Consider the following 18,648-nt stretch of genomic DNA (forward strand, 5'->3'; position numbering starts at 1 on the left):
AAATTGTATTTGCAATGCCAGATAGACAGATACTGAGGTAAAAATACTATGGCTCCTTTACAACCTTCTGACTGTTATTATTAATCACTGGGAAAAGGGAAACATAGGATGACCTCTATAATACTGTATCTCTCTCAAAAGAATGTTAAGTCCTATGTAGACAGTTATTTCATTTTTTCTTTATATCCAGAGTCCTGAACAGTGTTTTACACATGCAAGTAATTTAATATATTTGTTGAGTTAAATCAGCTTTAATGAACTATGGACATTTATCTATGATATATGTGTGTGTGTTTGTATTTTTATGATTGAGAATACTAATAAATCTACCATTATATAGAAAGTATTTGTATATATGAGCCTAAAATGCTCCTATAAAGTAGGTACCACTTATTGCCTACATTTTACTGATAAGGAAACTGAGGTTCATCAATTTTAAGTGATTTTCCAATAACCATATTGCAGACAAATGTCAGAGGTAAGATCAGGACTAAAACTAGGTCTTTCTGATTCCAAATTCAGGACTTTCTCTATTATGTCAAGTATGTTAATACAAATTAACTAAATGCTATGTGATTAATTAATGTTTGTAGATTCAAACTAATTCAATTAAAAAATTAGCAGGTGATAATTATTTCTGAGGCACTATGCTAGATGGTAGAGATGCAAAAGTTAAAAAAAAAAAAATACCCTGTGTTTTTTTATGGGCTTACCTTTTATCTGGACAGATATGTAAAGAAGCAAATTCAAGATAATTTAAGGAATCTCTGAAAAGGCTCAGTAAAAAAAGTGGCACCTGAGCTGAACTTTGAATGATGCTAAAGATTATTAGCGTTTCCTAGAAAAGGAAAGACATTTAAAGACTGGGGAATAGTCTTTAAGATGATAGGCTAAAGGGAAGTGGAAAGTATGTACAGGGTAATAATATGAAATCAATCAGGAAAGCAAGATAGTTTCTGGAAATATTAAAATACTAGACAAAGGAGAACAGCATTGTATCCTAAAAGTAAAAATAAGGCATTGAAAATTTTAGGAAAAAGAGTGATATTATAGAACTTGTAATTTGGGGGCAGTGTAGTATTTTGGCAACTCTTTGAAGGAGAGATTGGAAAAGATTAAGGCCAGGAAGCCATGTGAAAACCTACTTAAATAATCCAGGCAAGACATGATGAATGCTCAAATGAGGATAAAATAAGTGTGTGAACAGACAGAATGAGGCATATGAGAGAACTGGTAAGGAAGTGGAATTAATAAGACTTGGCAACCACTAGTATATAAGTAAGGAAAAGGGAACCATGAAACAGAGTTATGGATTGATGCTACCTATCTATAATAATCTGAACCCTGTTGAATGTTTATTAATCTATAATGATTGGTTAAAGTTCTTTTACTTTTTTATAGAAACTATCAATTGGATAGTGTGTTTTCTATTGCCCATAGAAATGCAGGGAGAACTAATGGAGTTAGAATATGTGTTTCCAAGCCTGTCTAGAAGGAGAAGACTAGACTGAAGCATAAGATATTTTAACTGAGTAGGGAGTCAGTCAATGACTATTCATTTTACCTTAATTTTAATTCTATTTCCTAAACCCTTCTAGAAAAGCTAGAAACCACCAGAGAACCCAGGCTCAGGCTCAATTTAAGAAAACTAAGGTCTAGAATGTCTTTTAACCTAAATTATCCTGTCAATGGGACAGGATAACCTTGTGTTCATGCACTTATTTAATATGTTTGTAATATCTATTTGGAACACCAAGGCCAGAATAGCAGTGAAAAAGAGAATTTCAACTTTTTCCATAGCTTTAGTCTTTGAACAATTTTAATAGTAGAGTTCCCCTTCACAGAGTTCCCCATAACTACTACATCCTAAAGTAAAAGAAATATTTTACCTCCACTTGGGTGTCCCAATCAAGAGATGCATTGATAGTGATATTGGGCAAATCTGGCCAGACCTTTAAAAAAAGAGGAAAGGAAAAAAAAGTGTTAAAAATAACTTAGCTTGGTATTTGTCAAAAAAGAATATATCTTAGGTCTGTGAGTACATAAGTGGCATATTTTATGCGAGTATAGGGTGAAAAAAAGGAGACCATGGACTCAGTCTTACTAGAGGAAATTGTGTAATACTGTCCTCTCCAAAGACACACATACACACATACACACACACACACACACTTTCACCTCTTCTTCACCATCACCTTCCATCTAGCTTATTATGACAGTCTCACAGCTGGACTACTAGCTTCTAGTTGCCATTCTTTCTTCTATTCCACCCTGATACTTCTTGAATAAAAATGTAAACTTCTTTTTGTTTTTAAAACATTTTTAGATTAAAAACATTTAATAATCTTAAACATTTAATCTTGCTGTAGTCTATTTTTTCCAGACTTACTGCAAATATCTGCACAGTTTATATTCTGGTAAGATTTACTTGACATTCCATCTCCTTAATCTACACATTTGCTTCATGCCTGGAGCAAACTCTACCTCCAATCTTCTAACTCAAACTTAGAGAATTCTTAGCTTCTTTGAAACTCAAGTTATATGAAATCTCCTATATGAGGTCCTTCCTAATTTCTTAATAGCTCTCTTGCCCTTCCTAAAATATTATGTTATACTAATTCATTTATATGATCTATTTTTTTGAGGAGAGGGGATATTTTACTTTCATCATTGTATTCCCAGCACAATTACTTAGTAGAAGCTTAATTGGTGCTTGTTGGACTTGATTATATTTGGCATAAAGATATTAATATTACACTTCATGGTTGCACCTATAGAATAAAATCAGAGTGTCTATTCCCAAACTCTACCTTTCCCCAAACAATGTCACTGTCATCTGGCCATTTGATGAACACATTATCCTGAAGTCCACGAGAGAATGCAGGATAAATTGTCTCATTGCCAGAAATGGCTGGGTCCTGGAATCAAAAGAGAATGGTTACTTGGGGAAATGATAATATTAGAGACAAAAGTACTCATGGGTAAGGATAATAGCAATTTCTCATAGGAGAAAAAAGAGACATTAACAACATGTGAGAGCTTCACACTGATCTTCAGAGCTGCCATGAATTTTGAGAAATATATTTCTCTTCTGTTTAGTTTTCTTAACTATAACATAGTGATTAACATATTACAGCACAATTATCCAGACTTCCCCAAACCCAGCCACAAACCAGAATAAGGATGACTCGCATCCCGGCTGCTTTTATTCTATTGATCAGATTGGGAAAGCCAGCAAACTTGGAGCTGAGAGTGAAGTCCAGCTGCCGTTCCATGTAATCAATATCTGCATACTGCACATCCTGAAGGAAATAAAAAGGAAGGAGGTTGAGTGTCACTTTTAAAGACATGACATGCTTAAAGCATGTTGTATATTCTCATCCATGATAACTCCACTCTGGCCTCCTCCCCCAACATTCCTACACTCACTGCTATCAGTTGGCATACATTCAGATTATTTGAAAGAATGTTAATTAAATGGGAGCAAAAACAGTGAGTAAAGCAACCTAGCAGAAAAACAACATAACTTTCCAAAATGCAAAAGAAAATTCTTTGAGTCATCTGTGCCATTATTATACTAAGCAAATATTGCAATAAAAAAGACAATAAAAGGAAGAGTCGTACATAAGGGATCTGGGCTGCCACCATAGCATCATAAAGTTCAGCAATTTCAGCATCATTCTGGTAACCATAGCGACAAAGCTGGAACCCTAAGGCCCAATAAGGTGTCATCACTGGTCGCCCAACCAACTGGAAAAGAAAGAAGAGAAAATAGTTCAATCAAATAGTATTTCTTGGCGAGAAGAAATGCATTTGAATCAAACAGAGGACAAACAAAACAATCCAGGATCTCTGCAAGACTATAGAATAATAGTTCTGTAGAACTATAAGCAGAAAGTACAATGTAGATCTCTAAAAGCAATTCTTTCAAGTGGGCATCTTTTTAAGAATTCCTGGGAAATCTCTGCCATCTCTATATTTTCTAGTGCTTCAGGCATATACATTTTCTGTCAAAGTCTCTGTCATCTTGCAGAGGCAAGGAATGAATTGTTTCCAAATTTTCTCTCTGACACTATGATCCAAGATTAAAGAAAGATGGAGGCCTCTCAAGCAAGTGACATAAATCATTGTGCCTTTCACAAAACTAAATTCATACTTGTTCAGTAACTTCGTTGATGGGTTGCATGACTTCCTACCTCTGTGTATTGCTGAGTGACAAGCTCTGGGGTTGGTCCCAAAACCATGTAAAAGTCCAGAATTCCCCCAGTGGTTCGATATGTCAGTGCAGGGGTGGGCTGGAAAGTCACATCTAGAAAGAGAGAACAAGTGTTTAGAGATAAAGAATGAATGTATTCTTGTCCAGGTCCTATCTAAGCAAGTTTCCTATCAATATCACTTGAAGACGGTCATCCAAATTCCACTTTAATATTTCCAGTGGTGGAGACTTCTCTGGCAGCCTATTCTCCCTTTTGAAAATTTTAATAACTAACCTTTTTATGTAAAGCTGAAATCTGCCTCTATAACATTAGATGAACTGGCAAGTCTTTCAGATTCCAAATCTCCTAGAAGTTCCCCAAGCTAATTTCTTTGCTTTGCATCACTGCTACTCCTCCATCCCCATTTATCTAATTACTCTAACTTTTAACAGCACTCTACCTGTCACTAAGGCCTGAAAGCCATTTTCAGGCTTGAAAATTGCCCAGAAGTCCTGCTTCCCCTCAGGCCTCATCTGCAGTAACAAACTCTTTCTGATTCCAAGTGTGACATCCTTTATAACTTTACTTACCATCTTCCCTTCCTTTACAAGTCCTTTTTACCTTGACTCTTGTAATGTACTGTTAATTCTGGGTTCATCCCACTTCCAATACATCCTATGAAGTACTTCTGCTTAATCTTGCCAATACACAGTCCTTAGCCACTACCCACTGCCTAACTAAGCATCTCAGTCTGGCATTCAACTTTCACAATCTGGCTCTAATACACCTTTTCAAACATATCTCATCTTATTCCTCCTCATAAACACTACAATCCACCCACTGGATTCTTCATAATTCTTTGAACATGGTTTAATACTTTCTCACCTCCTTGCCTTTGCTCTTTTTATTTCCTATTTCTGCCATCCCCATTACTTTTTCCTTTTGAAATACTATCCATTCTTCAAAGATTTCAATTCTTTTTTGAGTCCACCCTCTGTACTTCCCATCTCTTTGTCCCATAAAAATCAAAAGTGATTTCTCCAAATTCTCAAAAGCACTTTGTTCATGCTTCTTTTAGACAGAATCAATCTTTATTTTGTAATTGTTATGCCTATATAAACATAGTATGTTATTTCCATATAATTATATATGACTGTATATAATTACAAAAACAATTGTTTTATGTATATATCATATGTATGTGTATATATAAAAATATATATTTTATGTGTATATTTAATATGTTCATATATATATATATATATATATATATATATATATATATATATATATATATATATATATATATATATATATATATATATATGTATGTATACATATAAAATCTCCTGTACTAGACTAAAAGTAGTGTGAAGGAAGGGAATATGCCTTTATCTTTGTTGTTGATATTCAGTCATTTTCAGTCATATTCAACTTTTCATGGCCCCAAGGGTTTTCTTACAAAGATACTAGAAGGATTTGATATTTCTTTTTCTAGCTCAATTTATAGAAGAGGAAATTGAGACAAAGAGAGTGAAGTGATTTGTCCAGGGTCACACAGCTTATAACTGTTTACCAAATTCAAACTCACATCTTCCTGACTCCAGGCTCAGTTTCTACCCATTACATTCACCTCATTGTCTTTAACCTTACATCTCCCTCAAAATTGTACATATATGAAAAAGCTCAAATTTCAAATATAATGAAATTGTAAATCAGCTGGGACTTTCCCTTTTAAGTTTTTTCCCAGAACCATATGCCCCAGAAGAGCCAATGGAGAACCTCCCTTCTTACCCATGGCATTGCTGTTGAGCAGGAGCACCCCATGTGCATTGCCATCCTCTTCTAGAGCCATATAATAAGGGTGCACACCATAGGAATTCATCTTGTACTAGGGCAATAGAAGAAGAAAAAAGATTTTTAAAGACATTTTATCTTGTGAATTCAATGTTGGATCCAGATTCCCCCTTGAAAGTGGTTAAGTGTCAGCACCAAAGAATGAAAGAGTTGGTTGCCTCTATGTCAGAGCTGAACTCAACAGGCTTGGGTAAGTTCAGATGAATGAAGCCAGGAGGGCCACATAAGAACTAATATGAATAAAGATAGACAGAGAGATCTCCAAACTACTCCATTCCTACCCCAGGGGGCTGGTCTCGAGCAAACATTCCCCACGTGTGCCAGGTCAGATTTCTTCGGAAGGTCGTGTGCTCTGTTTCCCCAAAACCATAGATGTAATGGGATGGGAGGCGGGTAGAGATGCGCAGGAACATGTCATTAAAGGTAAAGCCAGGGATCTGAGAATCCCAACTGAAACACAAAGAGCGGATGTTTATTCTGAGTAAGCATTCTCCCATCATTCCCTTCTTTAAAATAGAATTGATTTGTTGTGAATAACTGTTTTTCTCAACAATACAATGATACAAGACTACTCTGAAAGACCTATGATGAAAAATGCTATCCATACCCAGAGAAAGAACTGATTGTGTCTGAATACAGAATGAAGAATTTTTTTTAACTTTCTTTTTTCTCTTGAGGTTATTTTTATTTTTTTTTTATTGGGGGGGGGTAATCTATGTTTTCTTTGCAAAACCTGATATGGTACTTTTCAATAAGGGGAGGGGAACAGAGGAAGAAGGGAGAGAATCTGGAATTCAAAATTTTTAAACCAAATGTTTAAAAAATTGTTTTACATGTAACTAAGGAAAACCAAATATTTTAAAAATAGGATTTTTTTTTAAATAAAAGACAATTCTATAACTTAGAAATGCCAATGTTACAATACATCATCCATTTTCCTCCTAATATTCTCAAACTAACTCAAAGGATGTTCCCAGGCACAGATTTTAAAAGATCTTATGACAATAGATCCCTCTAAATTCTCTGATACCTCTAATTTCTCTCACACCACACCTGCTCTACTTGGACCATCACTTCCATCTCCTTACCACAAGTAACTTGATGTCCACACCAAAACCCCTGAATTCTATTAAGTGGGCTATTGCCTTATCTTTCTAGCACCATTCCAGGTTACATTCAAGTCCTCTTAACTCCTTCGTTTTCCAGTACCCCTTTATACACTGTCTTCCCTAAGGGTGTGATCTGTCTTGTTTATATTTGTAGTCCTGTACTTAGCACAGAGTCTAACATATAGTAAACACTTAATAAATACTCTATCTATGTTCAATAACCTGAACCCAGACTATCGCTTTAAGACAGGGTATTCATAATCACTCTATTAAAGAGAGCTCTAAATTTTTTCATGAAGAAGGTAATGCAAGTTATATTTTCCCAGCTTATCAGTGATGAAACAGAGCTTCAGACAGGCTCCATGACTTTTCTGGAGTAGTAATATCATATATGTAATAAGTACAGGAACTGGCATTCAAGCTCATTTCAGTAAAAATTAAATTTTTTAGGAGGTGAAAATCAATTGTCCCTCAATTTCATACCAAACTCGTTCTACTCACATTACTGTGCCAGTGCTCCAGCGTCGGATCTCAATTCCAAAAGGATTGCTCTTTATGAAAACTTCATAGAGCCGATTGTCAGGGGTACTAGAGGGAGATCTAGGGATGTTGAGTGGTACTGGGACCTCGTATCTTTTGCTATTAGCATCATAGATCTAGAGACAGAAAACATTGTTCTAACTCAACGGAAAGACTGTTGGTCAAAAGTTATTGAATCCTAAATCCCAGAGTCATGGATCTGATTCACAAAATGCAAATAAGAAATTTACCTTAAACTGCAGCATATCATTCTTATGGTAGGTGACATCTAAGCGGAGAGGATTCACAGGGGTAGAGGGCAAGTTGGAAGCATACAAAGCTGAATTTAAGAAGATATCAGCAGTAATCCCCATTGGGTTGGACTGAATGTTACTGACAGAGTATAAGAAATTTGTGATATAGCAGCTAGGAACTCCTGGAGAACTGGGTAACTGAAAAATAAGGCCAAGGACAGATAAGGATGAGTACTTATACAGAATGAAATCTGGCTGCTTATTCATTTTTCCACAATTGTCATTTGACAACACAGAAAATTTCTTTTGACTATAAAAAGATTTACTAAGGTACTCACAGCACCTAACCAAACACATCCTAAGCATAAACCCTGGTAATTCCTTCTTTTTTCTGAGTCCTCATGAATGTCCAGAAACAAGTGGTTATCATCATCATCATCATCATCATTATTAGTATGATGATGATGTTCATTACCTCCCAGACACAGCCACGAGCTGTGCAGTTTTCTTCAGAGACTGCTTGGTCCTCAGGATAACAGTCTATTTTGTCCACATCTCTGAAACTGAAACTCAGTTCCACAGTGTATTCTTCTCCCAAGGAAAGTTCAAGCCCTGAGATAATAGCAACCTATGGAGAAATCAGGAGAATGACCAAGAATGTCACCTTAATAATCAATGCCATTGTTAAGGTTTTTTCCTCTTTAATCCTTTACTGTAATGAGATCCTTTTGAAAGTCCCTGACAACCAAAAATAGATATCATAGAAAATAGAATAAAGTCTAAAAATTCAGTTAGTGCCTGATTGTGAAGACCTCATACGAAGGATTACACAGATGTCATTATATCCTGAAGATACTTTCTGTTATTTTTCGACAAATTTAATTCAAAGTTTATAGCCATGAACTAGGTAAAAGGAAATAATTAGGGATTTATAAATGAGAAATGGTATCTGTCATCATCAATATGTAGCAATTCTCAAAGGTACTCTCCTTCTAGTCACCTTCTTCTCAGTTCTAAAATGTCATTGACCTCACATCAGCATTTGGAGCTAAGTAGTAATAAAGAGTAATAAATTGAAACTCAATAGGAAGCACTTTTGGTTTTATCCTTCTTCAAATTCAAACTTCTCTTGAGTTTTCAAATGCTACATTCATTGGTCCTTCTCCAATTTCTCTGACTATTCCCTTCAGTTCCCTTTACTGTATTCTTTTCATCTTCCTATTTCTGTGATTCAATCTTTTCCTCAAGATTTAGTCCTTAATTTTGTTTTTTTATGCTCAACATTGGAGAATTAATACATTCTCACTTTTTCAAATATTTCTACACTATTGATATTCAAATAGTCTTGAGCTCTACTTTTCCTTCTAGCTTATTCCAAATGTTTCTATATTAATGACTTTCAAATCTCTACTTACGCTTCTGCGCTCTAGTTTCTCCTCTAACTTATTTTCAAATATTTCTGCACTAGTGACTTTTAAATCTAAACTTACAATCCTGAGCTATATCTCCTCTTTAATCTTATTTCATCAACTAAGATCATTTCTATGCCTCTAAGTCATCTAAAATTTGATGTATTAAAAACTTAACTTACCATCTTCTTTTCAGAAGAAAATATCTTCTCCAATTTCTTCATTATAATTTCCATGGTTCCCAACTCAAAAACTAACTCTTTGTCTCCTTACTTTTCTCTGCACTAATCAGTTCCCAACCAGTAATTCTTTTTCCAAAATTTCTCTTGGAATTATTCTTTACTTCCCATTTTCATTACCCTATTACAAATCCCATTTAATAGTTGATTATAATAACCTATCTTATCTTCTCTAACTACAGATCTCTCATCCCATACTCCATAGAAACCCAGTCTTCCAAAATTATTGTTTTTTTTTTTATCATATCAAGTTCTTGTTTGAAGACTTTTTAATTGCTTCCATTGCCTTACTGAGTCAACTTGAATACTAAAATTTAATGTCCTACAGAGACTTCCATATAATTAGTTTTATCTCTCATTTTACAGAAGAGGAAATTGAAGGTCAGAGAGCTTAAATGACTTGCCTATTTATTTTACTTTACCTACTCAATCTTTTTTCTTGATCCTCTTCAAAAAGGTTCTTTATGCAAAGAACATAGAACAAAGGAAGAAAGACTGGGTTTGAGCTTAATGGACATGAGTTCAAATTCTCTTAACTACCTTTGATAAACCACTTAACTTTTATGAGCATCAGGTTCTTGACTTGTAAAATGGTGATTGGACTAAATGATGTCAAAGCTTATCTACAAAGACATCACCTTCCAGTTTAGCCCAAAATGTAATCTTCTCTTCAGATCTTTGATAATACCTTTCATATGTATTGCAGACCACATTCTTCCAGAAGCTCTGCTCCTGCCCCCACAATCACTCCTAAAATTGTACCAATTAGCATCTCCATCCTTAAGGGTAGAGATGAGTTGGAAAAGTAGGGATTAAGCTAATGGTTAATAGACTATATAGGTTGAGAAAGAAACTGGATTTGTGATTTCGATGATATAGGGAACTTCCAGATAAAAAAGCATTCCAATACAATTTGATATCTCTCTACAATTTATAGGCTAGAGAGCTGTGAATTAGATATTTTAGACTAATATTCCTCCAAATTCTTTAATATCTCTATCCTTTCCTGGTACTAGTTACTGTACTTTTATTCTTTTCCATGATCAAAGACATCCCTTCCTCAGTTGATTTCAGAGCTCCATGTTGGCTTGGCAAACTGAAACCTCACCAGTTTAAGCAAATTTCAGGAACTGGGACCCCAGATCATAAAATCGGTACTTTACCTGATACTCTTCAATATAAGTAACATTAGGAGAAGATGCAATGAGGACATTATTCTTCTTTACAATGATATTAGTAGGTTCTTTTGTCCCAAGGATTTTAATCTCCTTAAATGTTAAGTTATAAACATCATTGTATGAATTATGCAAAATCTTCACATGTAAACGGTTCTAGAAGAGATCCCCCCAAAAGAGAAATTAGTATACATACCTCAAAATGGCTTTTCCTTGTTGCCACCCAAAATGCATCTATTGTCAAAGTATATTCAAGAAATGTCAACTTTCTCAATATCATCCAAAGCAAAACAAATTCATTTATTCATTCCTTCATCCCATTCCAATCCACTTATTCATCAATCCCTTTTTTATTTAAATGCCTAATCTGCCTTTCCTTTTGCTAGGAATTGGAGAAAACACAGAAATAAATAAGACAGGGACACTGCTCTGAAAAAATTTACATTTAGAAGAGTACATCTGATGTCAAAATTTATGATGTGTTTTCTAATTTTAAAATATTTTGGATTAAATATTCCTGAGGTCCATTAATTTTCAAAAAACACTTTGATAACTGTATTTCAATATAATTGGTTTCCTTTGCAATCCTATGAATTTTGTTATATGTATGTAAAATTATTCTGATAAACTGATTGATAGACTTCACCAGACTGCCAAAAAAGGGCATGATATAAAAAAAATTAAGAATCCCTGATTTGATAAATGATCAAAGGATATGAGCAGATAGTGTTTTGAATTAAGAAATCAAAACTATATATAGTCATATAAAATACTCTATATCATGTTTATCAGACAAATTCAAATCAACATTATCTCACAGCTATTAGACTGTCTACAATAGAAGGAGGAAGAAATGACAAACATTGAGGGATATGAAAAATTTAGGGCATTCATGTACTGTTGGTGTAACTATGAACTGATACAAACATTTTGAAAAGCAATATGAAATTATGTCCAATGAGTTATAAAACTATGTATATATCCTTTGACCCAGCAATACCACTATGACTCAGCAGTAATCAGAGAATAAGAAAAAAGAACTTCAATATTATAAAATATTTATAGCATCTCTCTTTGTGGTGGTAAAGAACTAGAAAGGTAAAAGATGCCCATCAATTGGGGAATGGCTAAACAAGTTGTAGTATGATTGTGATGAAATATTACTTTGTTGTAAAAAATGATGAGTGATTGATTTAGATAAACATGGACTTTCATGAAATAATGAAAAGGAGGCAAAACCAAAAGAACATTGTAAACAGTAACAACAATATTGTTCAAAGAATAATTGTGAACAAGTTATGCACCTCCAGACAAAGAACTGATAAATAGAAATACATATAGTATGGTTTTATATATATTTATAAATCTGTGTCAAATAATAGCTTTTTCTGTGGTGGGGAAGTGGGGAAAAGGAAAATAGACAAAGTTCTGGAATTTAAAATATAATCAAAAAAAGAAAAGAAAAAATGTAAGTAGGAAGAAAAAAAAGGATTCCTGTTCTATACTAACAGTCTCTTTCAGAATTGTATTGTTACATATGTGTACATATTAATGACATATATATAATATATATTTTATATCTGAATGTTGACCATCAGTAAGTGCATGTACAGCAATATAGGTATAAGAAGATACATGTACCTATGCACACTGCTCACGTACACACACACATATATTTGTATATAACACACACACATACACATGCACACACACACAAAGTCATGGAACCATTTTTTAAGTCACTCACTTGGGTGTACAAAAACTCATGCAAGATGTAGGCACCACTAGTTATAGTATCTGAAAGGGAAATAAATAATAGTAAGATTCTGAACATAGCAGAAATTTTTAATTATAGAAAGAGATTTATCCGTTTATGATGAGACCTAGGAGAACATCGTAAGGAAGGGAAATTCATTGTTCTTAAAACCCCAAGCTCTAGACATTTAAGCTACTAAGTCTAGGACTTCGGGCCACTATCCTTCTCTCCAAAGATTCCCTGCCCTTACCACCCTCAGTTTAAAAGGTTAAACAAAAAAGTCCCTCTCAAGTTTCCCCTTTGGAGATACCAAAAAGAGTTCAATCTAGAATGAAAATATTTGGTGCATCAATCCGAACACTAAATATTTCAGGGACATATAAAGCTTTGTTAATTCATTCATATTTATCAAATTATGCGTGCACTCACCACACAGATATATTTTTACTGAACAAAAGTCCTCATACTACCAGCAATATTTGGCCATGAACAAGTTTGAGTACATCTTTGGTAAGATGTGGGTACTCCCTCCAATAATACTTATTTTAATCCATCCATGTCTACATACCCTTGAAGTTCTTGTCTATGTTCTCCTATGAGCCTATGGCAGGAGGCCTACCCAACATGCTGGTATCCTCTTGACAATTCTCTTTCAATCTATGACCAATCAACTTTTTCTTCCAATCTCTTTACTGGTCAAGCACTCGCTGATAAGATTAAAGGAATTTGGGGGGACATATCTACTACTAATTTCAGGGAAATTTTGCAGCTATTTCCACACATTATCTGTGAATATTAACAGAAAACTGTTGGCAAGTGGAAAAATGTGAAAGGGATTGAGGGATTACCTTTAACCCCTACTGAGAAATTTCTTCTCCATTATTACTTTTGAAAATTAAACAGAAAGACAATGTTCTGAGCACGATAAATGTGTAAGTTAGACTAACAGTAACCAATAAATAAGTTAATGGCCTCTCTCAATGATCCAAAAACCTACAAGGTAGGGTTTGCTAACCTTCCTAAAGTTTGGATAAGTACAAAAAAACAAAGCAGAACTGGGTAAGTGGAGGAGGCAGTGCAACTGGTCACAAGGTAGTATCACAGGAATAGAGACAACATGACTGGCTACATCAACAATTAGTGACCTTTTCTCCCTTTGTCACTAAGAAGTGCCAATTGATTAATGGGATCCATCTATTAGAAATCTTGTTAGTGGATATGAGTCAGCAGACTCCCTGGTGCCTGGAAAGGTTTATTAGGGAGGTAACTGTGCAAGGACAATTCAGGGACAATCTTTTAAAGTTAGCTTCAGGACTTAAAAAGATGACACCAGATGTCTTGGTATTTACCCAAGAACATAATGGTATAGAAGATATAATCTTTGCTTTTTAATTATAGTGACTTATGGTTAGACTGACCTTTATACTAGCTCAGAGGAGAAAGCTAAATTCCTGAACTTAACTAAAGGACATAGATAAGGGACATAAGCAGATATAAATCAATTACAATATAAAATTACTCAGTAGAACTAATTTTAATTCATCACCTTCTTTCCCTAGGGATCCTATTCACACAACATAAACCATTCATTCTTAAATGGTAAATATTAATTTTCTTAAAAAGCTAAGCGCACTTTAAGATCTTTAATGGAAAAGATCCTCACCCCAGTTTAATAACCATGGGAGGCTGTTTAGAGTGACACACCTTGGGCTATAGCTGCATTACATCCCAAGGAAGTGCTTACCTTTAGTTTCTCCATCATCCCAAAAAAGTTCTCCTTTAGCTTCATTATTGTCATCAAGGGCAATGATGAGACCAAGAGAATTCTTTCGGCTATTAAAAAAAACAAACAAGATCAAGTTGAAGGACTAAAGATCATGTTCTAATAAAGATTGGGATGTTTTCTGGGAACAACTCCATCAGAAATTTTTCTCCACAAGTGAAAAAAAGTTGTTAGCACCAGGCAATCTACTTTCTATGGTAATATGGTGGAAAGAGAATTGGATTTTAAGTCAGAAGTACTGATTTCCAATCCTGGGTCTGGCACTTGCTGTTTCACTTTACACAAGTCCCTATAAACTTTTTTTCTGACAGTACCTCAGCTGCAAAGTAGGAATTATATTTGTACTACCTACCTTAAAGAGCTACTATTAGTAAAACTCAAATCAAGAAGTTCTAAATCTAGGAGAAACCGAATAGGTCACCTAATCCAACCCACTCATTTTATAAATGAGAAAACTGAGGCTCTGAAACGTTAAGTGAATTGCAATGATCACCCAAGTAAACAGGATAAGTGAGATTTCAACCTCTACCTTCTTACTCCAAAGTTAGTTTTCACACCAATGTACCTCCTACAGCTATTGAATTGTAACCCCTTTCCTTGACATAGAAAACAGAAAACTCCCACTGCAATTCATCCATTTACCCAAGTTGGTGTTATGAATAAAAATTGAACATCAGATAATAAAAAATCCATTAGATGTGAGTGTACATGCATGATTTATTTTGAAATAAGAAATCAAATTTTATTTTTCCTCTAATTAGGTTGTGATCCCTAAGTCAATATTGGTATGCTTAGAATTTCAAAGGAAAGAGAAAAAGTCACAGATTGGAGATGAACGAATATTTTCCTAATTTTGATAAATAGAAGCCATATTCTGGAATATCCACAATGATCAGAAAATTTGATGTCCATCCCTTGCTATATTTCAAAAACAATTCTTTGCAATATCTCCTGAACCATTTGTTTACTTTCCGTATCTTTTTTAATTCTTCCAAGTTATTGTCATTAGTAGATGACAGAGATAAGAAAACCACTCTCCAAAGCCTTCAACTTCTTATCTAAAACAAAGTCTCTTGAAAGATAATCCAAAGTTGTTCTCACTAAGTCGCTCATTTCTGTATGTATCAGCATAAATTATATCAATTGTTTAATGAAGGATTCCAAAGTCTTTTGGTTCTTAGAATTAAACTCAAAAAGAGAATTCCTCACATTTGCTTTTTTTAAGTTTATACTTATCTTATGCATCCCAGAAAACCACTGATATCTCTTTCTTTGTTGAATAGTAATAGGATTTGTCTATTTCTTCTTTTAGGGAATAGTAACAGGATTTATCCTTTTTGTTAGTACCTATGTTAGTAACTATGTTAGAACTATGGTGTTCCCTGGATCATGAGAATAGTGCTATTCCTTCAGCATGTTGAGAATTAGCCTTTCAAAAAATCTTTATACTAGGTATAGAGTTCCAAGGCACAAAAATTCTCCTTAGGATTCTTCATTGTCACATTTTCAATCTACGTACCACTTAACAATGACTTTTCACCACAAAATGATTTTCCTTTTGACTTTAAAACCCCCTTTCCTTTTTCCCATCTTCTCAAAGAACCTTTCACCCTCTTCAGTAAGCTAAAATACGTATGGAAAGTTCTTCTTCAAATGTTCTTTCCTGTTCTAGTCAGAAGACCATTTAAACTCACAACAGATATAAATAGAACAACTCAGCCAGAAGAGTAATTATAACAGTCCCTTCAATTCTCATTTGTAAGACTTCTCACTGACTCAGTAGTCATTCTCAATTCTCATAGTAAACCAGACTTTTGTCTTGCCATTGGATTTGATGGCAATGAAGGGGAGAATGAGGGTGACAACTTTTTTAAACTCTGCCACACTTAAATAACTCTTGGAGAACAAAAGATGCATAACAAATTAACAAAACAAACCCCCCCCCCCAACAACTTCAGTGTTCTTTGATGATTCTGGATTATAAATGTGTCTGTAAAGATTATTCTAAATTAACTGTAAAGCATCCCTCCTCTACTAACTGTTAACCTGATAGTATGGGTCACAGCAACATGTAAACTACTTTTTTTAAAAAGAACATAGAAGCTTACATGTGATTTATTGAGGTAGTCACATGTAGTATATGTGATATTGTGCAAGATTCTGCTCACCTGTTCCCACTATTTCTATATGTTCCTAGATACACAAAGGTTTTATTTTTAGCCCCAACAGAAAAACTATATTTATAATCTGCCATTTATATATGTAATAATATATGCACATGTGTGTGTATGAATACATCCCTATTTGTTTATACTGTTATTGCTTAATGTAACCATTTTGTCTATACAGCATTATGATTTTAGAATCTTCCTCAAGCTATTTCCTAGCTCTTCGTGCAAATTATTCCTTACTATTTCAAGCTTAAGGATATAGATCCCATAAATCTCCATCAAAATATTCTTGCTCTGCAGTTTTCAAACCCCTCAGACAGACTTAATACAAAAATTGAAAAGCTCATATAATCATATTTGGTAGATATGTTTAACTAAATCATGGCTCTTGGCAGGAATAAATGCTTATCATCCTGTAATGCCATACTTATTCAAGATAATTCAGCATCTGAGGATCCCACAAACCACAAGAGTGCCAGGTGAGTGGGGGAAATGGTGGGGATCCCAATCTAGGGCATTAATAGTGATGGAAAACCACAGAGTTAATAACATAAATTCATTTGCTGATATTCTTTGGGAGAAAAAGAAAATAATTCTGTAAAGTAAATAAGTAGACTTGTTAATGTCTATTATAACAATATTTTTATTCTTTTTTTTCAAACTAAAGTTGGAAAGGAAAGTAAGTCATAAAAATAGTTATTTTCCTCATTTTCAAGGATGGGGGGACAGGGGGAGAGATGATACCTTCTTGCAGGTTCATCCAACAGAAAAAAAAAAAAAGTAGTTTCCATGGAGTAATGCTTCCACCTTGAGGATTTTCAGGATATTGCCTTTAAAGACTTTTTAAAACATCTGTCTGATGATTGCATTTCCTCCTTCTGTTCTACGCTGTAGATCACTTCCAAAAGAATCTTCTTTGAGCATGACTTTGAACAAGTCACTAAAAAATTTCAATGTCTTCCTGCTTCCTTCACATTCAAGTCTAAACTCCATTTGTCATACTTTCAATACCTTCTTCCATCAAATTCCAAACCAATCCCCAACTCCTCTCTATCCCCTGGATTAGCTTAACTCTCCTACCACTATTTACTGCTAATTATACTATATACTAACATCTTCTATAAGAGATGTGGGCAGCAAAATGGAAAAGTAGATAGAGTCAGAAAGACATCTCTTCTTGAGTTCAAATCTGGCCTCAAGACTAGCTAAATAACCACTTAACCACGTCTACCTTAGCTTCCTCTTCAGTAAAATGAGCTGAAGAAGGAAATAACAAACTACTCCAATATCTTTGCCAAGAAAACTCCTAACTGGGTCACAAAGAGTAGGACAGAAACAAAAAAAGAACAAACAACAAAAATAGTTATAGTTAGTGATGAGGAAGGTCAAAGATGAGAAAGAAAAGATCATAAGTGCATAGGATCATAGAATTTGAAGCATAAACAATGTTGACTTAATTAAGAAAGAAAATATAACTATGGATTTAGATGTAGGGATTTTAGAGATCTAGCCAAATCCCATTCACTTTACAGAAGGAAAAACCGAGAATTATAGGGGTTAAATGACTTGTACATAGTTAGTAAATGACTAAACCACATCAGATCCTTTGATCCAAAGTTAAGCATTCTTTCCACTGAATGATAGAGAACTTCAAAAACTTGTTACTGGGTGAAGTATCAAGCCAATAATTTTCTCAGGTAGAATGAAGACTAATTGATAAATCTGTTAAGTAATCTCCTCCTTATAGCCACTCACTGAACCACTTATTGGGATAAAGGAGACATAGTCTTTTTCAAGATGATTACCATGTCTATACAGAGAAAAAGGCAGGCATGAAAGAACCCTGGAAATGGAACTAGCCTTCAGTATTGTACCTGGCTACTGTGGTGATGGCTGGCTGCTGTGTGGGAAAAACATAGCCCCCTCGAAGATGGAGTCCAATTTTGTCTGGTGGGAGTAACAGCTCAACCTCTTGTTTTCTCCACGATGTCCGGTTACCCTAATTGGTACAAAAGCAAGAGTGAATTAAATTAGGAATCTTAGTTACTTGTTTTGTGAATGATATATCCTCTATCTTTTGTCCATTCATTTGGGTCCCAAGCCTTAGCATAAAGACTATGCCAGCAACATCTTGTTATTATATTGGGAAAGTTAAGGTATTGTGGGTTTATACCATACTC

General features: G+C 34.5%; 1 protein-coding gene across 1 annotated transcript in view; it reads right to left on the reverse strand.

Moving 5' to 3' along the window:
• LOC141542966 (maltase-glucoamylase-like) overlaps positions 1-18,648 on the reverse strand; it is a 157,702-nt gene that overhangs the window by 94,722 nt on the left and 44,332 nt on the right. The window contains exons 20-33 of the mRNA XM_074267708.1: positions 18,343-18,467; positions 14,259-14,347; positions 12,506-12,555; positions 10,747-10,914; positions 8,411-8,563; positions 7,933-8,133; positions 7,664-7,818; positions 6,335-6,503; positions 5,991-6,087; positions 4,197-4,309; positions 3,625-3,750; positions 3,174-3,302; positions 2,811-2,918; positions 1,890-1,952 (exon numbers count right to left, since the gene is read on the reverse strand). Of these exons, the coding sequence (XP_074123809.1) occupies positions 1,890-1,952; positions 2,811-2,918; positions 3,174-3,302; positions 3,625-3,750; positions 4,197-4,309; positions 5,991-6,087; positions 6,335-6,503; positions 7,664-7,818; positions 7,933-8,133; positions 8,411-8,563; positions 10,747-10,914; positions 12,506-12,555; positions 14,259-14,347; positions 18,343-18,467 (1,746 nt within the window). The remainder of the gene's footprint in view (positions 1-1,889; positions 1,953-2,810; positions 2,919-3,173; positions 3,303-3,624; positions 3,751-4,196; positions 4,310-5,990; positions 6,088-6,334; positions 6,504-7,663; positions 7,819-7,932; positions 8,134-8,410; positions 8,564-10,746; positions 10,915-12,505; positions 12,556-14,258; positions 14,348-18,342; positions 18,468-18,648) is intronic.

Source organism: Sminthopsis crassicaudata, chromosome 5 (assembly GCF_048593235.1).
Source record: "Sminthopsis crassicaudata isolate SCR6 chromosome 5, ASM4859323v1, whole genome shotgun sequence".
NCBI classification, from domain to species: Eukaryota; Metazoa; Chordata; class Mammalia; order Dasyuromorphia; family Dasyuridae; genus Sminthopsis; species Sminthopsis crassicaudata.